We start from the raw sequence: 24,036 nt of genomic DNA on the forward strand, positions 1-24,036 counted from the left end.
GAACACGCACACCAGAGTTTCCTGCCAGAAACACGCAATTGAAAGTAAAAATTTCATGGCAGTATGTTAACTTATGTACTATCTTTGTAAGTCACAGATGGCAGGAGCTACTGCTTGTAAGTACTGCACTGAGGCTAAATACCCAGGCAGGGCAGAATTCAATTTGTATTTTTTTTTTTTGTAATTTTGATGGAGAATATCAATGTTATTTTTAAATATGTTCTCTATTTTTATCCATTTAAATTTTCACAGTTAGCTTAAAACCATAATTTTGTGTATTTTATTTGGATCTATTTACATTTTTGCAGTTGCAGGAAGTCTGGAGGGTCAAACAATCATTATTTATTGACAGTAGACACTGAGATATACAAAGTTAAAACTTTACAACCGTTAAAACACAAATTGTCCAGATCACATGTCAAAATATACAAAGTAAATATTCTTAAATTAAACTTAAGTTCTCAAGCAGCATTTTCATTCACTTTACCCATCAGTGAATTTTGATTATTATCAATGGAAATATTTTTTCAGTGGTTTGTATGTGTTCGGTGCCATAGACATTTACTGATAATCCAATCCTGCCAAGCCTCTATATATCTTTGAAAAGATGGATATTCCGTTAATGTTCAATTCAAGTTTTTCAGGTAGTTTGCTTGGGGGAAATAGATTAGTATTATTTTGCCTGTATGTGTGTCCTATCCTGAAACAAGATGACAATTCCCAGCATTCAAACCCTGGATATGTTATCCCCTAGCCGTGCCCCACACCCTGGCCAGCGCTCCCAACTTTCAGGGCTGCGCTCTTCAGCTGCAGTTCCCCGGTAGAGCAAGTTCTCCACCAGAAAATGGCATCACTCAGGCTTAACTCAATATCCTTGTGTTGAAAATTCTACACTAGTGTGTGGCTCTTGGTGTGAGCCCTGCAGCACAGAAGGAAGGCAAAGGTGCTGTGGAGTGCAAAGTGTTATTTACAGTGATAGAATCTTTGTGGACTTATTTCAGAATAGCAGCCGTGTTAGTCTGTATTTGCAAAAAGAAAAGGAGTACTTGTGGCACCTTAGAGACTAACCAATTTAAAGTTACTTCTTTTGTCAGGAGCATCATGTTTGGCAAGCTCAATGCCAGGGCTCCAATCCCAGTACCAGCCTTCTCCCCAATACATTTATTTATGAATCTTTTATTTTACAGACAGCTTGAAAAGAACTCCAGCAGCATTTACTGCACATACACACCCCATTACCCACAATTATCATGGAGGGATCCAAGTCTGAAGACAAAAGGGAATCTGTCTGCAAGGAATAAAACATAGAATGGAGATGGAAATCAGGAATGATTCTTCAAAAGCTGGCTAGCCTTGTAGGACGTTGCCAATTATCATCCTTAGGTAGGTGAGGTAATATCTTGGGAGACAAGCTCTCACCAACAGAAGTTGATCCAATAAAAGATATTACCTCACCCACCTTGTCTCTTTAATGTCCTAGGACTGCCATGGCTACAACCCTGCACACAGTTATCATCCTTAGCGTTTACACAGCAGGTGGGGCAGATTTTGCACCACATAGACAGTTCTGGGGCTGAAGCTTTCCTCTGTGCTGTTGTGAAGCCCAACACACCACTCTAGACCCAAAAGCAAGGTCCTAGTGCATGAGAACCAGAATGGGAAACTGACAGATCTAGCTGAATTATCCAGCTGAGTGAAACACACACAAAAAGGAAACAACCAGCTTCTCTGGTGAAATACAGCCTTCTATCAGTACAAACTCTAGTGGATACCCATAGCAGCGGGTGCTGCTTTTCCTCTGCAGTGCTACAGTTTAGTTTTCATTTCTCTTTTGCCCTTTTGTTTGGGGTTGGCAACTGCTGTTGCCCCATTCCAGGCAACCCACATTGTGACCAGAGCAGCTACAGAGTGGTCGGGCATGGAAAGAGAAGATTGCGAAGTATACAAATGGCTTTGTCTGCACTAACAACCAACTGTACCCCAGCCATGCGTTAGCACAGGTTAGTTGAAGACGTTAGTCTGAAAGTACTATGAGTACTTTGATGCCCCCTACTCCATACATGAATGAATTTATTTTGAAGAATGCAAATAAAGCCTGTTAGTTTGTTTAAGGAATGAGCTGTGTAATTCGTCAGTTTCTACCTTGACCCCAAAATGCAACTGTAGACACCACCATGACACTGTAAAAACAATATAAACCCAGGCCATTTTCCGGAATAGTCTCCGAATCTACTATATAACAACAAAACAGGCACAACGCGATCTGTACAGGAACAAAGACAAGTTGAGAGAAATCCTTCTCCATCATCCACATATGCAACTACAATACTAACATTGAAGCAAGCTCTATCCCCGCCTTCAGCATTTGGCAACTTTTCGGCTTACGTGCCCTATGACTCATTTGTTTTATTTGTCATGAGATGAACTTTGTTCGGATGAAAAAGCTAAGGACTTGAAAATACAGCACCTACCTTTATCTGCCCTTTACCTCATCGAATCAGAAGATTCCCTCACTGCTTTCCCTCTCCAGCCCCCCTCCTCTTCCATCTGTCCCACCTGGCTGTGAAACCAGTGGAACAGGGCAATGGATGCTTTTCACAGTAGCCCAGTGAGACTTAGTGTCAGTCCCTTAGCAGTTCTCCTCTGAGGGTTTCTTGGTGCCTTGAAGGAGCAGAGCCGAAGTAGAAGCTCTTTTCTGATGCCTCCACTTGGCCCGTCGATTTTTAAACCAAACCTAGACATTTAATAAAAGAAATGCAACATTTATCTCCAGCCTCCATGAAACGCCCCAGGCCTGAAAGCAATTGGCATTTACAACTTTGGATTTTACAGCATGACGGGAAGTTCTAGGATTTGGCAGCATGTTCTACTCTGGTTATGAAGGCTGCCCACACAGGTTACTCAGGACAAGAGCCACCTGAGGACTCCCTCCCTGGCGTTCATGTTCAGTTTCAAGGTGGGCAGGTGAGCCAGGAATCCCAATGGTAAACAAAAGCGTTATGCAGAACGTGAAAATATTTGAGAGCAGGGCAGTGACCGCAGAGTTAAGCAGTGTGTGCGTGCGCGAGCGTGCGCAAGAGTGCCTGTGAGTGTGTCGGGCCATAAAGACAATGTGTGAGTGTTCTGCACACACCCATTGTGTACTGGCTTTATCCTATGGCTCACAGAATTTACAATGTGTTTTTTAAATTGCACTTTGAGGTGCTACAACTGGAGCCTCCTGAGGAGGCTTTAAAATGGCTCCTGAATCAGATTCCTCTTTATTTTTTTTAGTAAACAGGGACAAAAACTTTTTTGATCTCTGTAGTGTGGAAGAATTTCACCTCTACTCTCTCCTCCTTCAAGTGGATGCGGTTGGCCAGGTGCTCTCTGGTGATGACATCTGGGTACTGGTTCTGGTTGAAAAGGGCCTCCAGGGCCTGTAGCTGATCTTCAGTGAAGATGGTCCGGTGCCGGCGGGTCCGCCTTTGGATCTGATGGAAGGTCTGCAGCTCATTCTGGCTCCCACGAAGATTCTTACATGCCCTGGCAGTGGGATGAATTAGCCTCATGGGCCAGGGGAACCTGGTGTCTAATAAAAGGAGAGTTAGAATTTACGAGTTTGATTACAGAACCAAAACAAACCAAGCACTCTCTGAAGAAAGGCCTGCCCCCCTTCAGTTCCATGTTGGCTGAAGCTGGAGGCAGCTCAGACTCTGCTTGAGCTCCTCTGGGTGATTCATGATGGATCAGCATTGACTGGCTTTGGACAGAGCCACATTCAGCCCCCTTGGATGAAATGAAAGCATGGCTGCCATGATGTGAGGCCTTGGGTAGGAGACAGTGATTGACTAGAATCCTCTAGGTTCCAGGAGAGGCATAGAGTTGAAGGGCAGAAGGGACCACCAGATCATTTAGTCTGTATATCACAGGCCACCAACACCTCCCAGCACCTGCACACTAAACCCAACAACTTGGAAGAAGGTATTCCAGCCCTCAGGATACTAGACGTCTGTGTGCCACAGGCAAAGAACAGGAGGGACTGAGGTGCACCAGTGCCTGAGGCCTCTGCAATGGCAGGGAAATGAGATGCACCCAGATATCCTAGCAAGCAACCTGCACCCATATGCTGCAGAGGAAAGTGAAAAACTCCCAATGGCCTCGCCAGTCTGACCTGGGAGAAAATTCCTTCCCGACCCCACATGTGACAATCAATTAGACCCTGAGCATGTGAGCAAGAACCAGCCAGCTGAGCACCTAAGAGACAGAATGCTTGGTGCCACCTCAGAGCCCTGGCCAGCCCCAGCCAGTGTCTCCCCTCCAGCTCTGGGGCTGTCCCCGATGCTTCTGAGGAAGAAGACAAAAAGAAGAAAGAGGAAAAGACAAAAAGGATCCAAGGATTCCACTCGGGAAGGGTGAAGGAATGCTGGCTATGTTCTCCTGGTTTAGTGCCCAGCTGCAGGATTGCCAACCACAAGCTTTAAAATGGGTCAGGCTCCCAAAACCCATGAGATTGGATTCAAAGCTACAAAATGGTTTAATATAATAAATCTGGGATTCTTTTTATTTGTCTTGTGGTTTGTTAGCCTTCAGGATGCACTTGGACCACATTTTCAAGCTTTTCTCTGCAATCAGGAGGGCTAGAAACAAACTTTTCTTTTTCAAATGAAAAGGTGAGATTTTCACTGAACCTCCTCATTTCAGGAGCCTGGGGCTTTAAGAAAAACACCCGAAGTCATGAGAGTCAGCAGCACTCCAGTAGGGTCCCAAGCTCCATTCCAGCAGATCCAACCCTACCCTCACCGCGCAACTCAAGGGTATATCCAAAAAATCTAAGAAGATTTAACCGGAAGTCTCTCTCTCTCTCTCTCTCCCCAGAATCCAGGAGGATTGTAGAGTGTTCGGAAGCAGCAGATATCTGCATCAATTAACTCTGCAGAACTCAAGTGGTATCAAAAGGGATGGGGGAATTCCAGGAAGGGTCAGGAAAGAATACCTTCCAACCTGAGCTGGGGTTAACTATGGGTTCCCATTAGGACTCGGGACAGCAATCTCAGTGCATACACCAGTGTCCACGGGCTGCTGGCCAAGAGTAGGCAGGGGAGGCAGTTCCTGACCTGTTTTTCAGAGGTCTGCAGAAACCTCCCTGCGAGGCAGATGAAAAGGAAAGCAGCAAGAGAAAAGGGACCTGGCCCACAGAAAACAGTGATGCTATCAGCTTTGCTTTCCCACTGTGAAATGTTACCAGCTTCTAAGGCTAATGAGGGGCAGCCCCTTCATTGGCAGTGGCTTCAGGTCTTTACCCCCAGAGAGCCTCACTGGAGTTTGTAAAAGCTAAGGGCCCTCTACTTTGAGGTATTGAGCACTCTGAGCTTTCACTGAGGTCACGGGGAGCTGAGGGTGCTCAGAGCCCTTCAGCCAGCCGTTGATATGTCACAGGATTGGGTCCATGCTCGCAGAAGGATAAAGGAAAGAGACAGACTGGACAGCCAGTGTTTGTCTTTGTGGTCATGTTGGATTGCAGGACTGGTTAGATTACAGCAAGAATCCACAGGTGGTTTTGGGGTCCCTGGTAGGAAAAGACTGTCCCAAGTAATGCAGATTACACTAGCTTTTCATATCTGGGCACTCATGTTGTGGTCTCAAGTGAAACAGCTTTGGTGGTCTCCATGCAATGGACCATGGAGACTACTCCATAGCACAAACCCAAACTCAGAATGTTATATGAAAATCAGAGTAAGTTCTCCCATGCTCACACTCAAAGTAATGGCATGAAACTCACAGTCATAGAGAGTAATGAGGAAAAAATGCCTTTTCCTTTGGTCTGAGGTTGTATTTGCCATCAGGTCTGCAAGTCCATTTTGGAGGATGCTTACCAGTAAAAATCAGTTTAAACCCAAATCTGGGAGACTTTATCATAACTACCTGTAACTAAGAAATCTCTGCGTGTTCTTTTTTTCTTTACTGTGCCAGGAATTATGCAATAGCTGTTCCAGAACTAACTGATTTAGAAATATAACTTTTTTTTACATATAATGAAACAGAAGTGTTATCACTTAAGTCACTCCGATAATAATGAACCAAATCCTGGATACTTTACTTAAGCTTTACTCACTGGCTACAACTTTTAGCCCAATAATACTGTTTAGATCTTATACCGTGTTCTTCATCTTCAAAGTGCTTTACAAATGATAACTAGTCATTTTAAAACAATGGTTACGCTGTAATAATATAAAAAATAAATTATTGCTAATAATCTAACATCTTAAATGTACATAGCACCTTTTGTCCCAAAGCACTTTACACACTTAAACTGAGATACAAATTCCATACATGAACCACTTCATCTGCCCTAAAATGCAGCCACTCTTGGAGTGAACTACAGCAAATAGGCCCTGATTCCGCTAAGTACTTGAGTGTACTTAACTTTAAACACATGCTTAAATGCACATCCGTCCTGTACAAACCATAGGCACAAGGAGCAATATCCAGCTGAAACTGTTGCAGGGATGTAGTTTGGCAGAATATAGTTACCCGCAGTAGATCAACATCTCTACCGTTGCAACAAATGCCATAGGTTCATTGATGACTATCAGAATTTAGGACCTTCCTTCTTTATCTTAGAGAGCAGCAGCCCAGTGCCATATTAAAACAATGCTGGGGTGTTGATACAATTGTGCCTTGGAAAGAAGTGTACCAGCTACTGAATCACCTACGTTATATCCTGCAACAACCACGCTGTTCCTTGGAGCCCTGCATCGGAGAACTGACCTTTCCCAAGTTTGCCCCATGCATGATGACATGCAGGCCAAAATGCAGTAATGTCACTATATTCCCAGGTTTTGCTACTTTACAGTGTTGGTGCCCTCATGAGTGCCAGCTGCAATGTCCCTTCCCACCCGCCCCGCCGCGCCGCCTATGGGATCCACACAATGACTCATAAAACAGGAGAATACTTACCTAGCCAATTTGAAGAATCCTGCAGGGAACGGGTGCTTGCATGAGAACAGCAACAGCAGCTGCACCCAGCCGCTTCCAGTTCTTCTTCCTCCTCCTCCTCCTGCAGAGAGCCAGCAGCGATGGCCTCCGGCCCACACAGCCCCTTGGGCTCACAGTCCAGGATCCCCTGGAGACAGAACGGGACCAGAACCTGGGGACTTCTCTCTGTTGGGCTGGAGAGAATGTTCTCGATGGTGAACGAGCATTGCTTCTTGAGGCTTCTTCTGCTGAGCTCTGTGTCCAACGGGGCTTCTGAAGACATCCTGTTCCTGGAACTGTAGTTGTGGCACTTGGCAGCTCACATTCAGCAGCTGAAAACAGTGGGGCTTACTCTCTGCGAGAGACCAAACTGTGGCTCCCCAGCAAAAAGACGGCTTACACTTGGATGCTTTTTAAACCAGACCAGTGATGCCAGACAGAATTATTGTTTTGTCTTCTCTTTAAAGCGATTGTCATTCTTGCACCTGGGATTTTTATTTTATATATACACATACATGCCTTTTTATTCCCTTCTAAGCTAGCTGCTTTATAACTGAGGCCACCCTAAGTAAATATATATATATATATAATCCCTTTGGAAAGAAAACCGTAAACCCCCCTGCGAATAAAATAAATTCTAACTAATCTTGGCAGCTTTGTGAAGGGTTAGTGTGGATCTAAGATTTAGCTAATCCTACAGAAATGACTCCAGAAGGAAATCTGATTTCTCCATCTCAAGTGTAGATTTGAAGGTGGGTATGATCTCCATTGTGTTGGAGCCTCTGATTCAAGGCAGGGGGAGAATAGCTGTTCTCCAGCCCAGAAATGGACCAGAGGATTAACTCCTTACAAGAGGCAAATTATCCCTTTCTCTGGCCAAATGAAAGCTTGCCCATCAAAAGGGAACTGTCATATCATACAATATGAGCAAGGGAGGGGAGCTGAATTTGGGGGGGGGGGGGAATCATTTTTCGCAGCAGTGCACCCTTCGCTAGGTGAGGACTCCCCATGACTGCTGATTTATTTTCCGCTCAGACCACAGGAAAACTGTATTTTTCCACACTGTCCAAGTAATAACAATACGACAGATACTTTGTATTATATAGTATGCTTCATAGGAGGATCTCTAAGTGCTTTATAAAAAATTAATTAGGCTCACAACCACTGTTCCCTCTAAGCGCTGCACGCCCATGCAGATCCTAAACCCCGCGCACACGGCAAAACCCCGCACGCACAAACATTTGCACAGAAGCCCAACAGTTTGCACAGAAGACATTTTTTGCGCACACGGCCTGTCAAAAATTAGAGGGAACATTGCTCACAACACTCCTGTGATGTAGGCAAGTGGTATGTAAAAGGGCTCATCTCACTCACCCACCATTGAGGTGGAACATATCAGCTTTATCCCAGGGCACAGCCATACCACATTCAAGCTGAGAAGAAGTGACGATGAATACTGAACTGCAGGGAGAATTTAGGGAGCTAGACACTCCAGTCACTCAAACTGGGCCATGACACCAGAGTTAACATTCTGTTCTTACAAAATATGCCATGGGATCTTTAATGACCAGGATGTAGTCACAGCCTTATGTCCAGTATTGTCAACCACGAGCGTTCAAAAATCCCGTCACAGTCCCAAATATCATGAGATTTTACAAGTATTACATTTTGGGTTCTTTCTATTTGCCTTCTTGTTTTTGAGCCATTGGGTGGAGAGGGTCATATTTTTAAGCTTTTCTCTGCAGCCCTGAGGGCTAGAAACGTTGCTTTATTAAATGAAAGCTGGGATTCTTACATGATAACTTGGCTCCAGGAACTGACGCTTTCGGAAAAATGTCAAATATCACGAGACTTGCAATACAATCACAAGAACCGGCAACAGTGTCTCATCTAAAAACAACACCGTCTGCTGCACTGTGCCTCCCAGACCATGCCAAGGCATTGGGTAAATAATAGCTAAGAGAGAATTAATTATTTCTTGAAGGTCTCCCATCTAGGTACCATTGCAGCTTGCTCCATTTAGCTCATCAAAACTAACGGGATCAAGGCACAAGATATGGCCACAGACAATGAGCCACTGGTAGTTCTTTCCCAAAGTCTCTCTACTTTTTTCAGTATCACCTGTTACGGAGCAAGTATTCTCTTTTCAGATGCTTCGGGCCCTACAGCTTGACACACAAGGCCAAAGGTGGGATCCTGCCTTCATTTGGCCTTTTCACTTCCTGGAGTCTGTTGCAATTGGTCACGAATGGTGTCACTCTCTGTTCACACATCTGGAATTAGATTTGCTGCTCCATTCTGTCACATCAGCACTGGGGAGGGGATCCAGGGACTTTAGTACTGTGTCAATGGTGTCAGATTAGGTCGACCCAGAGGGATTAAGGCCCCTCTGTGCTGTGTTGGTGGCATGTAGCTTCATCACCAAAGTAGAATAAGCCAGAGGGACTGGGGACCCTCAGTGTCATGTCAATGGTGCTGGGATCGTGGTACCAGATTAGGTCAACCCAGAGGTCAACGTAGTTACAGGGCAGGGCTGGAACTGTTACTGCACAGCAGATGAAGCAGATGACAGATAGAATGGTCTTATTCTGGTTTTGCTAATAGGAAACATGAATAAGCTGGGGGAGAAAGAGAGAAAGTAAAAGGTGCTTATCCAGTATAGGTACTTGATGTCATCAGGAGGACACCTCACGTGGCCAGTCTGAAATCTCAGTCTTCTCCCACACAGATTTTTTGGCTTTCAGGAAGTGAAGTGGTTAACAAAATCAGTCTCTTTTATCCAATTAGGAAGTTGTCCACTGGGCTGGTCACTTTCAAAAAGCGGATGTGGACCAATCAGGACACAATTCATTCTTCTTACAAAAATCTAAAATGACCCAACGGAACATAAGTCATGATCCATAAGTCATCGTCTCACCATCCAGTGAGAAAACAGGGAACCCTCTTCAGATTTTTTATTTTATTGTAATTATTTTTCTTTAATTTAATTTTATTTATTTATTTATTTTTTGGTAGTTGCTTACTATTGCTCAGTGTGTTTATCCCTGGAAAAATCCATAATCCTAAAGTGCAAAACATCTTGGCCACAGCAGTCTGCAGACATTTTTTAAGAGTGACACCAAAGACCTTAAACCCTCTCATATCAGGTTATGGTCAACAGCCTGCCTTCACAAGATGTTTTCCATGGTCATTTTCTGGATGTTGTCCTTTGGTCAGCGTTGCATATTTCTCTTTGTCCTTCAAGTTGCAGTTTTTCTCAGCATTTTTAAGGGACAATTTACAAATGTCCATTTTAAAGTTCTCAAGGTCATCTATGCAAACCGCTTAACAATCCTTTGCAAAATTCTTTAAATTTAAATTCTTTAAATTCTTTTCATTCATTATGCAGCAGTATAAAGTCACTTAAGAAAACGATTTTCTCCATCAGGATGAAAGAGCTGTATAGATCTTCCACTTTCCATTTTCTTAGTCAGTGACGCTAGTAAGATCCTTATATGAACTGTTGAGCTGTGTCTATGTAATTATACTAATCAAGCAGTTAACCAGGCCTCTCTGATGACTAGCTCTATAACCAAGTTCCTGTGTAACCCATTACTCGATTTCAGTGTCTCTTTATTACTGCGTTTTCCAGTATACGCAAAAAGAAAAGGAGTACTTGTGGCACCTTAGAGACTAACCAATTTATTTGAGCATAAGCTTTCGTGAGCTACAGCTCACTTCATCGGGCATCCGATGAAGTGAGCTGTAGCTCACGAAAGCTTATGCTCAAATAAATTGGTTAGTCTCTAAGGTGCCACAAGTACTCCTTTTCTTTTTGCGAATACAGACTAACACGGCTGTTACTCTGAAACTTTTCCAGTATAGGTATATTTCACCTGACGTGTAATAAATAAAAGTACACTTGATTACAAATATGCTCAGTGCTTCACTCTCTCACTATTTCCTTCAAGTAAATATTAGCATAACCTCCTTGCTTCTCCTAACAGGACTCCCCATGGGAAAAATAGCACCTTGCACAAGGTTTGATTAACATTTTGGTCAATTTCCTTTTACATACAACTTTGATCCACCAAAACAAAACTTTTATAAAGGCCAGTTCCTTACATTTTTTCAGGCAATGCTATATGACGTCTTCCCATTGAATACTGATAGTTCCGTTCACTGACTCAAAGCAAATTGCGTAAAGGAGAACGCCACGTCTCAGATGTATTAAGGGTGGTTAATAGGCTCTCTCCTGGCTGTCCAGAGACACATTTATGTGAAGGGCTGAAGAAATCCTCCCCTCACTTCTTAGATTCTTTTTTTCTCCTGTGTGGGGTGAATACATTTTCTCTTACAAATACCTGAGTTTCTGGGTAATTCTGTATAACAGTAATTCACATTTCTGGGGCCATATTTGTTACAGTGCACTTACATTACTGGCATCAACTTTTCCTTTTGAAATATTTTAAAGTCTCCTGAAGTTCAGGAAAGCGTTAGTGAGAGCGAGCAGCACATTGGTCAACAGTGCGGGATCTGTTTCTGCAGCCCGAAGAGGCAGAGCAGAGTGTGCATACACAAACCATTGAAAGATGGCGCCAAATGCAGATGGAAGCACAGGAATTGCTGGGATGCGAAGCGATGCATCACGGGGCATTGGGACAGGACCCGACCCCCTCCGCCTTCCCACAACTCTTAGCGGCAGAAGAGGAAGAGAGGCTCTGTGGGATACCTGCCCAGAGTGCACCGCTCCGAATGCCGCTGCAAGTGCCGCAAGTGTGAACACTATTGTGCAGACAGCTGACAGTGTGAACACACAACGGCGGTTTCCCTTTAGCGCTCTCTGAGCCGCGCTGTAACTACCAGCGCTGTAACTCATCCAGTGTAGACATACCCTCAGAGTGAATTTGTACTGAACAGAGGGTTCTCCAGGAAAGAGAAGCCCTCTGGCATTACCCTGGGAAATCTCTCCATGTTTGAGCCTTCTTGAGAGCCACTCCATCCACATACCTCATGAACATTCTCCCTCTCTACTACCCATCTGTCTCCTTTCTCTCATCTACTTTCTCATCTCTATACCTACTTTCTCTCTGACTCTCCTCACTATCTGATCACTGACGGAGTGAAAACCTTCTCCTCTTCCACTCCTGATATCTGAGGAAGCCTCCCTATAGCTTTCTGCCAATTGAGTCTCCCTTTCTTTTCAAATCTCCCTAGAAAACACAGATCTTTTGGCTCAAGTATATAAGTATCTTTGCTCCTTTTCCTTTCTTTACCTCTTAATATCCTTCTCCCTCTGCTACTCTGTATTGGAATCATGTATTACAAGAACTCTGTTCTATAATTCTGTAAACATAGTGGGATTGGGGTGTGAGGAGAATTTCATTGGTAGGGTTTGTAATCAACAGAAATGATCAGGGGTATAGAACAGCTTCCAGCTAAGGAGAGATTAAAAAGACAGGGGACTGTTCATCTTGGAAAAAGGACGACGAAGGGCAGATATGAGAGAGCTCTATAAAATCATGACTGGTGTGGAGAAAGTGAATAGGGAAGTGTTATTTACCCCTTCACATAACACAAGACCCAATTAAATTAACAGAAGCAGGTTTAAAATAAACATTAGGAAGTACTTCTTCACACAACACACAGTCAAACTCTGGAACTCATTGTCAGGGGATGTTGTGAAGGCCAAAACTATAACTGGATTCAAAAAAGAATTAGTTCAGTTCAGGTCCATCAATAGCTATTAGCCAAGATGGCCAGGGATGCAACCCCATGCTCTGGGTGTCCCTAAGCCTCTGACTTCTAGATGCTGGCATTGGACGACAGGGGATGGATCATTTGATAAGTGCCCTGTTCTGTTCATTCCCTCTGAAGCACCTGGCACTGGCCACGGTCAAAAGACAAGATCCTGGGCTAGACGGACCATTGGTCTGTCCCAATATGGCCTTTCTTATATTCTTACCTACTTTACACAGATGTAAGACACTACACAAGATGCAAGGCAGTGGAGAATTAGGTCCACTATACAGGAGTTTATTATTATAAGTTCCCTTATACAAAACACTGAAGCACAGAACAAACATCAGGAGAATCTTGCCCAGATACTGCTCTTAGATGCATGCGTGTCAATCTGGACTAAAGGTATTGAAACTGGTGTAAGTGTGAGCAGAATCTTACCCTTTGTGGTTTTAGCTGTCATAATCATGCACCCTGAAACGGATTAATTCCTATTTCCCGTCTGTAACAAAGGGCTTCTTTCCCCAGCTTCCCCTTGTCGTCCCTGCCTTTCCACCACACAGACACACGCACTTAGCCTATTAGTATCTCTGCTGATTGCTTTCTTTCATTCCCCCCATACCTTTCACTTCAGAAAATGGACTGGTAATACTTCTTTTATCAAAGAATTATGGGATTTAGCACGCAGATCTTACAAAGAGACTTTCGATAGCAGCTGGTAATCAAATCCCAATCGGCAGACACTTCTTTGCACCCTGTTACCGGCAGGGAATAAAAGGAAGGGATTATTGATGTTCTGTTTACTGAGCCTCTGCAGAGATAAGATCTCAGGGCTATTTCATATGAGAAAAGAAAAGGAAAATAAAACAAGAAAAAAAATAGACAAGGGGAACAATGTAGATCTAGATAAAAAGAAAAGCAACGGGCTCTTATCGCTTTCTTATTGGTTAAGGAGATTCGAAAGCCATTATAGAGGATTAACAAAAAGGTTAATCAGCTTTAGCCATTCATTTGTCAAAAGTGAATTTATAGGTTTTAAAAATCCCCCCTATGGGGAAACGAGAGAAAAATGCCCCCTTCCCTCCCATGCCTTCTGTCGACCTAGCAAGGGCTGTTTGAGCCAGATTCACACAGCTTGGACACCACCAGACCCTGGGCCGGATTCTGCCCTGCCTTGTGCCTCGGGTAGCCATTTACACCTGTGGGAAGTGGACGTACACAGGGCTAGCACACCCATGAACAGAGAGTTCTGACTTGGTCCTACTCTGCCCCCACTTCGCACAGGGGTAGTAACTACACAAGGTTCAAGTCAGTAGAGAATCATGCACGTAGGGCCTGAGGCTCCACTCACTTATCCTTTGTTTACTCGGGGTAACACCAGTGAAATTAGTGCACTTTCACGAGTATAAACCAAATATCCGAGGGAGCTGATGTCTGCAGTCATTGGAATTGTGCTTCCATGTTAATTTGTAAAGCAGGACAGCGAATATGACAAATGTAGCTGCAGACTGGGATTAGTCTGTGGCCATCCCAGGAAGTAACAGTCACTACCAGTTACAGCAAGATGCCATTTTCCACATGATCGTCCCAGTTGATCAGACTAAGAGCTGAGCTATCCCAACCAGCACCTACAGTCAATGGAACGACACCGATTTCCATCAGTGATGGATCTGGCCCATTCTCTTTACCTGAATATCGAGGGGAAAGCAGTGAGTTTCTTCAGCAGCTCACAAAGAGCACTGGTCCAGGAACTCCTGGATGACCTTCTAGGGCTTGAAGGTATCAGCTTCAAGTATCCTGTTTCCCAGGAAGCACCCTTGTTTTGCCAGGCTGGGAACTTGGCGAGCATAAGAACACTGCAGAGTTAAAAAGCACTTCTCAGTGGGAGGAGAGGAGGATCATTTGTCAGCATCTATCTAGGGAGGCAGGCTGATAGAGGCATCTAAAGAAATGGGCCTTCCAGGGAACGGTAAGTCTTATGGAAAATGTGTCCAGTCTGCTGTATTGTTTTTAAGGCATATTTTATCTGAAATGCTTGTGTTCTAAATAAATACTTTGCTTTAAGGAGGACGTCTGGTCACTATATTAACTACTGGCATTGCTCTCAGAGGGAACAGAACCGCAGGGTGTGAGCCTAAGTTACACCTGCTGAGGTAATCATGGCTAGTACCATGGGACTGCAACCCCAGGCTCGGTCTGAGGATGGAGAATTGAATGATTCCACCCAGAGCCAGGTGGTGGCCAGAGGCTTGAGACCTGGGAGGTGGTGCACTCCACGAGACCAGGAGGGGTCAGCGATGCCGTTCACCCAGGAACTGTGACAAGGACAGGATGGAGGCATGTGCCTGGCATGTCTACCACCTCCTATGGGAGCCCTGGAGGCTGGAAGGCGAGAGGAGGAAAGCTCTTGCCATGGAGAAGGAGATTTGTATCACACAACCTCCTGCAGCTGGGTCTTCACTGAGTGGGGGTTGGCCACACAGTGGGAAGAGCGGAAGGGGCTAAATATTATACCAATAAAATAAAAACCAGCAGGATCTTATTAAAGGGGAAAAGGCAAAATGCCACATTTATTGTGAATACAGAAAGAATCATAGTAAGCAGTTAGTTATAGCTATAACATTCCATTCAATTTCATATTTATTCACATATTCATTCATTCATACACACACACACAGGTTCTGCAAGGTAGTTACCAGTCTTAGAGTTGCTCATGCCAAGCCACTGGCCAGGTGACCTGGACATGAGGAGGGAGCAGGGCCTTGTCAGGTGCTCATCTGATGCTCCTGGAAGTTGGTTTGCAGAATCAGACCCCAAAGTTCTCACTTTCTAGAGTCCACTTTTATAGGAATTTCTTCCTATGCCAGTCTATGGGAATTGCTTCATCATGCTGTTGCTGAATCAATCAGCAGATGGCACATTCCTGACGGCTCCGTGCTGCCAGATGTTGTCTTGTTCTTTGCTTCTCCCATTCTTGAGGCTGTTGGGTGGATTCCAGTCTGCCCTTCAGGGGTCCTCTGGTTATTTCCACTTGACACCTTCTTCAGCCGATGGATACGGGATTCTTAGGCTGTCACTTCCCTGATCATTCAGTTATTATCCACACCAAGCATCCATCCACATACATTCTCTATCTCTATTTTAATCGCAATTGTTAACAAAGCGAGATGAATACAACAAAAGTCGGGGAGTCTCTGGGTGCTGTTTCTGTTGTTACAGACTATTGCTTTGAGTCTCTCTCTGTGTGAGTAGTTGTTGTTACAAAGAATTGCTTTGAGAACAGACTCTGTCTTAGAATGTACTAACACAATTAGCAGCTTGCAAGTTTCACACATAGAGGGAGAGAAACAGTACCAAAAACCAAGAGACCTCTTAATTAGTAATACCCTGGAATTTAAACTATGGGGAATCAAACTCATTTGTGATTTTAATACAGAACTTCTTTAATATGATTCAACATGGAGACAGAGGATCCTATCATGAGGATATCTGAGGAGGGCGCAGTCAGAGCCTTTTCCAGCAATGGAGGCATGATAGGTAAGACAACCCTGAGAGGAATGGGAGGTGCTCTGCAGCCTTCTCCAACAGCTGGACACAGACCCTGTCTATTTCCTGGCCAGGAGCAGGAATTTCTTCCTCCCTGTTGCTATGGGGAAACCTTGCCTTCCCTTCTGACTGAGACAGCTCCTACAAAACGTTCCTGTTGGCTCTGCAATCTGTGGGAATAGGGGCCCCGCACTCAGAAGGGAAGGGAGAGCTTTGAAAAGCATGACACACATCTCCCTGGTTCCATGTCGTTGGTTACTGACCTTGTCTCTGTGAGTGACACTTCCCTGCTAACTGCTCAGCCATCTTGGCACAATGTGCCAGCCAGGAGCAGAGATTTCGCTTGGCCTGCTCAACCATCTCAGCATGGATCGTGGGTACTCTGGGACCCTACAGATCACAGTGAGAACTTGCCCACCATCAATGTCACTATTGTGTTTCATTCTGTCCTCTCTGGAAGAACCTAAAGATCTTAAAAGTTCTCACATCACAGACTTTTCCAGGCCACGTGGCAGATGTCCATCAACTTCTTGTCATGATCCCATAAGGTCTAGAACACCATGTAATAGTATCCTGTCCTGTTAATGTATTTTTGTGCCTGACAGGGAGGACAGAATGGAAAAACTGGTTCCTTTAGTAAAAAGAACAGGAGGACTTGTGGCACCTTAGAGACTAACAAATTTATTTGAGCATAAGCTTCCATGAGCTACAGCTCACTTCATCGGATGCTCCACTGCCATATGGGAAACCCAGCTATTTAAATTCATCAGTGATCTCAGGAATATTGGCCACCTTGATCACTAAGCCCTCCAAAAGATCAGGCAGCTCCCACACCACCCGTTTTGATGGATTTCCCATCATCAATCTGGTTCCCAACTGAGCAGCAGAAATCTGAGGTGCCAGCTTCCATAGGCTTTTCCCTGTTGAGGGGTATTGTCTGGACCTCAGCTTGGTGACTGTTGTCAATTGCTATTCATTTTCTTATGCTGTCGTGTTGTGTGTGAGAGAAAGGGCAAGAGAGAAGGCACAGTATGGCATTACTCTCTACTTCTTGCATTTTGAGATGGGTATTATTTGCCCTTAGCAACCTTAACTGTCTGCTCTTAAGTTTTGTGTATGTTTGATATAGCAGTTGTGATGAGCTACAGTGAACTTCAGAAGGGATCGGGTATTTTTGCCCAGGATAATAGCTGTGGTTCAACATGTCTTTATTTTGATTACAAATATGCCAGTTCACACACAATTCCTGATATAACAGGGTGCACAACGGAATACAACTGTGCAAATGTTTAATATGACCATCCTATGCAGCAACTGATGAAACCCACCATAACAGCCATTATTCGTTGTTCACAAACGGATTGAACAGCATGTGTTTTGCAAGAAGACTGCAGAATCCGCCTCACTAAAACCAACTTGTTCAGTATGGGCTTAATTCCAATCCAGTGACTAACACATGGAATTCAAACAGACCATTCATCGCTGTGTTGGAATGAGAGGTTAAATCTGAGAGGGAGTATCAGTTTGGGTATAATGAGATGATCCTTGTAAGTGTAGATGAAAAGTGCCTTTCTATCAGTGTTACACTGAGAAAGAGCTATCATGCACTGAGCAGAGACACAACATACTGGAGAGATGGTCTTGTGGTTAAGGCACTGACCTGGAATTCAGGAGATTAGGGCTTAATTCCTTGCTCTGCTGCCATCTTCCTGTGTGATCTTGGGCAAACCACTTCATCTCTCTGTGTCTCCATTCTCCATCTGTGAAAGAAGAATGCTTTCCTGTCTCACAGGTGTGTTCTGAGGATACTATCGTTAATGACGACGAGATGCTCTCACACAACAGCGATACAAGCATTATAAGTCAGATTTTTCAGTTTGAATCACTTCAAGAAAGCACTTGGTTTGACACACACGTGTGTGTGTATGCCTTTCTATGTTTCAAGAGCCCTGTTTGCACTTAGCTGCACTGGGAAACATATCTGCATTTTACCAATGAGAATTTAGTGCAAAGTATCCAGTGAACTTGGAGATGGGCTTTGGTTTGTTCTCCCTGCCCTGGAACATTCTGCTGGTCTTTGACCTAAAGAAAGCCTTTGATATATAATGAAAAAATCCCTGGGGTAAAATGGGAAGAAACAGAGCCCTAGAGTCTGTAATAGTGAATTAATTCTTCCATTGCTAGATGCTGCTAAGAATGTTTAACTTGAGTTAATCAAGAACACGATAGGTCAGACAGCAACAATTGCAGTGTGATCACTCAGCACCTCACACCAATGCCCCAGCTCCTCCAGTGTCTAGAAGGCTCTCACTGATGCTGATCACTTGTAGCACCCACGATGAATTAAGTCCTTCATCCTGTTACCCTCTCCCTGGGCCCTTCTTGCCCCTCCATGGGATGCTCTGTCAACTACACCAGCTGCACTCTCATCACCCCGCTGCGCTCTTGGTCCTTAATAAAAAGGCTCACAGTCGACACGCATGAAAGCACAAACTCCAGCAAACAACCCGCTGGGAAATATTTCTGGTGCCTGCGCAACCTTAAAAGCCTTTGTGAAAGTATCTCGGCCTACAGGCTCCTCCCTACTGAAAAGCACCGAAATTTTACCTGCACTGACTTCCCTGGAGCGAGCTCTCAATCAGCAGCCTTGTCTTTTCCCATTCAGGGACTGTCTAGACTAGGATAAGAGAAAAGGAGGACTTGTGGCACCTTAGAGACTAACCAATTTATTTGAGCATCAGCATTCGTGAGCTACAGCTTCATGCATCCGATGAAGTGAGCTGTAGCTCACGAAAGCTGATGCTCAAATAAATTGGTCAGTCTCTAAGGTGCCACAAGGCCTCCTTTTCTTTTTGCGAATGCAGACTAACACGGCTGCTACTCTGAAACCTGTCATTAGACTAGGCTAAACTGTGTTTTTAAAAAAATCCATGTTAACCACCCTGCTTTAAAATCCTAATCTGGACAGAGCAAGTTGTGTTTTCACACATGTTAAAACCCCAAACCGGGTAAGTGGTGTTCAAACACAGCCTGCCCCCTCCACATTTTAAAGCCCGTTAGGTAACATGGATTTTCAGTTCCCCTACCTCAGTGATAGTCAACCCTTTTTCCTTTGCAGACCCCAGAAGACATTTCAAATGGCGGTGCGGGCCCCTTTGGCATAGTCCCAGGTTGACAACCACTGCCCGAGGTTAGCCAGCCCCTCCAACCACACAGCAGATGTCAGGGGAGCCCAGGCAGGAGCACGCCTGACGGGGACCACAGCCCAGCCGTGCGAAGAGCACGGCGTTCCCCAGCCCGGCCAGTCTCCAGCGGCGAGCCGAGCCGAGCCGGGCCGGGCCGGGGGAGCCGCGGCCGCTCCCTGCAGCCCGGCTAGACCCCCGGCAGCACTAGATGGGGCTGGCGCGCCCGCAGGGCAGAGCCTGCCGGTGACGGCGGCAGCCGGGCGGCACAGCCCCAGTCTCCGCCCGACTCTATGGTGGCCGCCGCCCCTGAGCGCGGCCCCGGCCCGGAGCTGCCAAGCCCCACGTGCGGCGCTAGATCCCCCGGGGCAGCCCGGCTCGCTTCCCCGCCGCCCGGGCCGGGCCGCTCCGCGAGCCATGGGCGCGGCGCAGGAGGCCCAGGCCTGCCTCGCCTTCTACCGGGGGCTCGGGCGGAGCGAGCCGCTGCAGGACCTGAGCCGGGCCGTGCTCGCCTTCCTGGAGAAGCTGGGGCAGTTCGCAGGGTGAGTGGCGGGCGCCCGCTTCGGGCCCCCCGCCCCGGCTGCAGGGGGCCCGCTCCGGGGGGTGGTTAGCCCCCTTCTGCCGTGGGGGGTCCATTGGAGAGCATCTCCCCCGCAGCGTGCTGGCGCCCCAGGCAGGGGGCCGGGGGCAGAAGCCGGGACGGGGCGTGCGCCCCTTGCCGGCGGTCCCTGGCGCCAGGGCTCTGCCCCGCCCCGCTCCGCTCCGCGCCCGGGCGCCCTGCCCGCTTCCTTCCGTGCCCCCCAGCGCTCGGGCTTCTGCCCAGGTTGCACAGCGAAGGGGGTGGCGGGGGAGGGTCTCTCCTATCGCCTGGCACTGGCCTGTGACAGTTTGGCCCCAGGTGGCTGGTTCATGGCCGCGTAAAGAGACACTCCATTGAAACCCAAAGCCCTGTGGTAAGAAGCTGGGGTGTTACCTGCTTTGCTAGCACAGCAAGGTGGGCGAGCCCGCCTTGACATCCAGCTCGTCGTCCCCTTTGATGGCCGCGGGGACCGGGAAGGGTCGGTGGAATGGGTCTCACTTGGGTTTAGAGTCGCTCTGTCTGTCAGGTTGCATTGCTCCCCTGGTTGGGGCCGCACAGGGAGCCGGCGTCTGTCTCCTTGAGAAAAACTGATTTCTGTGGATTGTTTTCATGGTGGGAAAGTTTCTAGCAGGTTTAACTCCGGGGCCAAATGTAACTTCCCTTTAAGGATCAAAAGTGTTTGTTCTGTAACCATTCTTCAGGATTAATTGTTTGTATTACTGTCCTGTCTAGATAGTCTAGGCAGGGCCCTGGACCCCCCTTTTGCTAGGCGCTGTACACACACAGAACAGAAAAACAGTCCCTGCCTCAAGGAGCTGCCAGTTCAACACTTCTCCTTGTTTGAGTTGCTGGGTAAATGTGGGTTAAATACGTGCGTTCCTGAAAGTGAGGGCCTGGCTAGAGCTGAGCAGTGCAGGTGGGTATTGTGCAAGGGTTAGTACAAAGTTCACTTCTCTTCTGACCTACGCACGGGCTGTTCCGGACTCTCTGCCGCTGCGTTTCAGTCCTGAGCCTCAGCACCCCCGGCGTTTCCAGTCCTGGCCCCTTCTCACCACGACGGCCAGCAGACCCCTGTACTGACTTGCCGTGCCACAGCCTCTCATTTTGACCCGCAGCCCCCTTGTCTCCTCACTGCACAGACTTTCTGTCCCTGTGTGTGTGATGTGAAGTCAGTCAGTAGTTAGTCTGAAACCAAAATCATTTCACTTGCTGTTTTAATCAGACCTCTACTCAGGCCAGCTCTTCAGAGGTATAAAAACTACATGCACTAACCCGCTGTGTGACAGCTGAGAGAGAGAGAGAGTTGGAAATGACAGAAATGCAAGGACTGAAAGCAAGTAAAAGAATAATCAGTGTGCAGGCAACTAAAGGGGACATGTGGATGTCTTGGCTAAACTAGTTCTGTAGGGAAGGAGGGTAACTCAATCAGTTTTATTCCTCTTTCACTTTCCCTCTCTCCCACCTCCAACTAAGCATTGTTATCCCTGAGTCTGACTGGAAGGTGAGAGCAAGCCAGCAGCACCCCGCTAAAGTCCTGTGTTTGGGCTATAGCCAGCGCCTTATGCAAAACAAAACGATGCTAGTTTTCAGCCTGCAACTACTCATTTCCACTGTTGCACGTTATTCTGGTTCAGATATTGATCTGCAAAAACAACAAGGAGTCCAGTGGCACCTTAAAGACTAACTGATTTATTTGGGCATAAGCTTTCGTGGGTAAAAAATCCACTTCTTCAGATTTGCCCAAATAAATCTGTTAGTCTTTAAGGTGCCACCGGACTCCTTGTTGTTTTTGTGGATACAGACGAACATGGCCACTCCCTGATACTTGAGATATTGATCTGTTTCTAATGTAGACTCCCATCCTGCAAGTGGGTCCACAGATTCCTGCCAAAATCAGCCTTGCTATATGTACACGTCTGTGGATCCAAGCCCAGGATAAGGGGATCTTTTATGAGGAGATTCACTCTCCTCTTCCCCGATGGGGTTCCTTGCTGTGTTCATGCTGGAGACGTGGCTTGGTTTATATATTTATATCGGTGGTTATATGGGGGGCTTTGGTTGATTTTTTGCTTTACAAGACTGGTGCTATAAAGCAGAATGAAATTTAACTGATTCTCTTCTATTCAGTGACATTGGGCCCTGATCATTTCCCAGCGCTGTATTTGCGTTACACAGGGCCAGTCTGATCTTATTCTACCTCCCCTCTTCTGTTTCTTATCTAGAGATTTTGCAGAATTATTTTATTTTTACCAACCTTGGCCCCAGCCTCTGTATACGTGTTAGCATCTTTTAAAGCAAATGGTGGAACATCAGATGGTTTTGGTGAGGAAACAAGTGAAGAACCTATAAAGCACTAGTCACTTATGAAAATCTAGACCAATGCATTTAAATGAATAAACGTAATTTAAACATGCGCGCTATACATACTATTGGGGTGGGTGCTAAGCAAAAGCCAGGCATATAAAACACTGTAGTTTTCCCTGTCCCGCTCCATGACCATACTGACCATAACTGCAGTCAGAACTCTTCCCCTCTCTCAGCTGGAGGTGTTTGGAGCAAGTCAGCATTGACATGACAATCCTGGGTTTCATTTTGCCAGGGGTTCTGTGAAGAGGTGTAAAGATAAAAATCTGGAGGAGGCACTTCTGCTCTTTCAGGAGATGAGCAAGGGATTACGGGAGCTAGAGGATGCTGACATGCTTCCCCTAGTGCGCTGCGTGCTTGCTTTCCAGATGGAGACGACCAGCAGTTCCAGCTCCTTCCATAAACTCGAGCAGGTAAATCATGTTAGACAGTGGCTGCTCCATTCATCTGGGTGGGTAGGGGGTCAGGCTGCAAAGTTATGCCACAGTTTGCTCTACAGCGGTCACTTCCCTTGTTTGCAGGGGCGTCTGCAAAACAATAAACGCAGGGCCTCTACAGCACCTGTTCTCAGTGACTCGGCAGGTGTGGCTACACTGCAGTTAGACACCCCGGGGCTAGCCCACGCCAGCTGACTCGGGCTGGGCTGCGGGGCTGTTGAATTGCAGTGTAGAAGTTGAGGCTTAGGCTGTAGCCTGAGCTCTGGGACCCTCCTACCTTGCAGGATCCTAGAGCCTGGACTCTAGCCCAAACGTGTACACCACAATTAAACAGCCCCTTAGCCTAAGCCCCTGAGCCTGAGTCAGCTGTCATGGGATAGCCCTGGATTTTTAACTGGAGTGTAGACGTATCTGTATAGTCAGGGATGCTCACAAGAGCATTAGGTAGACAGGTGTTATGATCCCCATTTTACAGATGAGGAAACGGAACTATAGCAACGGTAAGTGACTTACCCAAGGTCCCACAGCAAGTCAGAGCTAGGAATTAGACGGCTGGGCTCCTGCCATGCGGAACTGAGACTGGTACCTGCCTGGGCCATTCACTTACGGGGTGATCTTGTGCCTCAGTCTACACGAAGAACCTTACTGCAAACTAGATGTTGAATCTTAACTGAGTTTCCCTGGGAATAAAGGTTACAGCTTGTGCCTTCCCTCTGGGAAAACCAAGAATAAAAACAGAGGCTTGTCCCTTTGCTTAGCTACCTACACTTGACTTTTGTATCAGGGCTTTAGCAACATAGATCCCATTGGCTCATGGACACCCTCTTCCCATTCACAACTGCCCAGGCCACCCCATCTTCCCATTCACCACTGTGCAGACTACCCCGCCTTTCATTTGCAATCAAAGAACATTCTGTGGCAACTCCTACAGCCATTGCTATGTGGAAAATGAATATTAGGGAAAGTATTTCATTTGTTTTTAACTTAGTAATGTAATTTAGCCACAGGTGATTGGGGTTCAGTGCCTTGATTACTGGGTGAAATTCTCTGACCTGTGTTACGTAAGAGCTTAGACTAGATAACCATTGTGATGCATTTCTGGCTTACAAAATCTGTGAGTTTAGCAGCTAAACATAAGGAGGAGAGCCAGCAAGTGCGGAAATCACTGTTCTGTCCGGTCTCTCTTTCATTATAGAGACAAGGTGGGAGAAGTAATATCTTTTACTGGACCCACTTCTGATGGTGAAAGAGA

At 46.1% G+C, this 24,036-nt stretch overlaps 2 protein-coding genes and 1 long non-coding RNA gene across 3 annotated transcripts in view; 1 reads left to right on the top strand and 2 right to left on the bottom strand.

Moving 5' to 3' along the window:
- Positions 1 to 3,269: 3,269 nt before the first annotated feature.
- On the bottom strand, positions 3,270 to 7,240 carry GSC2 (goosecoid homeobox 2). Its single transcript, XM_075120190.1, has 2 exons — positions 7,005 to 7,240; positions 3,270 to 3,525 (listed from the first exon to the last, which is right to left on the bottom strand). The coding sequence occupies exons 1-2, from the start codon at positions 7,238 to 7,240 to the stop codon at positions 3,270 to 3,272; spliced, it is 492 nt and encodes a 163-aa protein (XP_074976291.1).
- A 7,974-nt stretch (positions 7,241 to 15,214) lies between these two features.
- On the bottom strand, positions 15,215 to 19,763 carry LOC142069396 (uncharacterized). The gene is made up of 2 exons (XR_012665199.1): positions 19,308 to 19,763; positions 15,215 to 17,981 (listed from the first exon to the last, which is right to left on the bottom strand). It is a non-coding gene; the product is annotated as an uncharacterized LOC142069396 (long non-coding RNA).
- Positions 19,724 to 24,036, top strand: part of LOC125622737 (tRNA (32-2'-O)-methyltransferase regulator THADA) — a 38,408-nt gene continuing 34,095 nt past the window's right edge. The window contains exons 1-2 of the mRNA XM_048821022.2: positions 19,724 to 19,945; positions 22,583 to 22,760. Coding sequence (XP_048676979.1) covers positions 19,821 to 19,945; positions 22,583 to 22,760 — 303 coding nt within the window. The 5' untranslated portion in view covers positions 19,724 to 19,820. The remainder of the gene's footprint in view (positions 19,946 to 22,582; positions 22,761 to 24,036) is intronic.

Source organism: Caretta caretta, chromosome 15 (assembly GCF_965140235.1).
Source record: "Caretta caretta isolate rCarCar2 chromosome 15, rCarCar1.hap1, whole genome shotgun sequence".
NCBI lineage: Eukaryota > Metazoa > Chordata > Testudines > Cheloniidae > Caretta > Caretta caretta.

What these genes read in the sequence shown, in the direction of transcription:
- GSC2 (XM_075120190.1), bottom strand. Translation starts at nt 7,240, where the DNA reads ATGTCTTCAGAAGCCCCGTTGGACACAGAGCTCAGCAGAAGAAGCCTC. An exon ending in GAAGAACTGGAAGCGGCTGG is followed by an intron (nt 3,526 to 7,004) that starts GTGCAGCTGCTG and finishes TCCCACTGCCAG; the next exon opens with GGCATGTAAGAATCTTCGTG.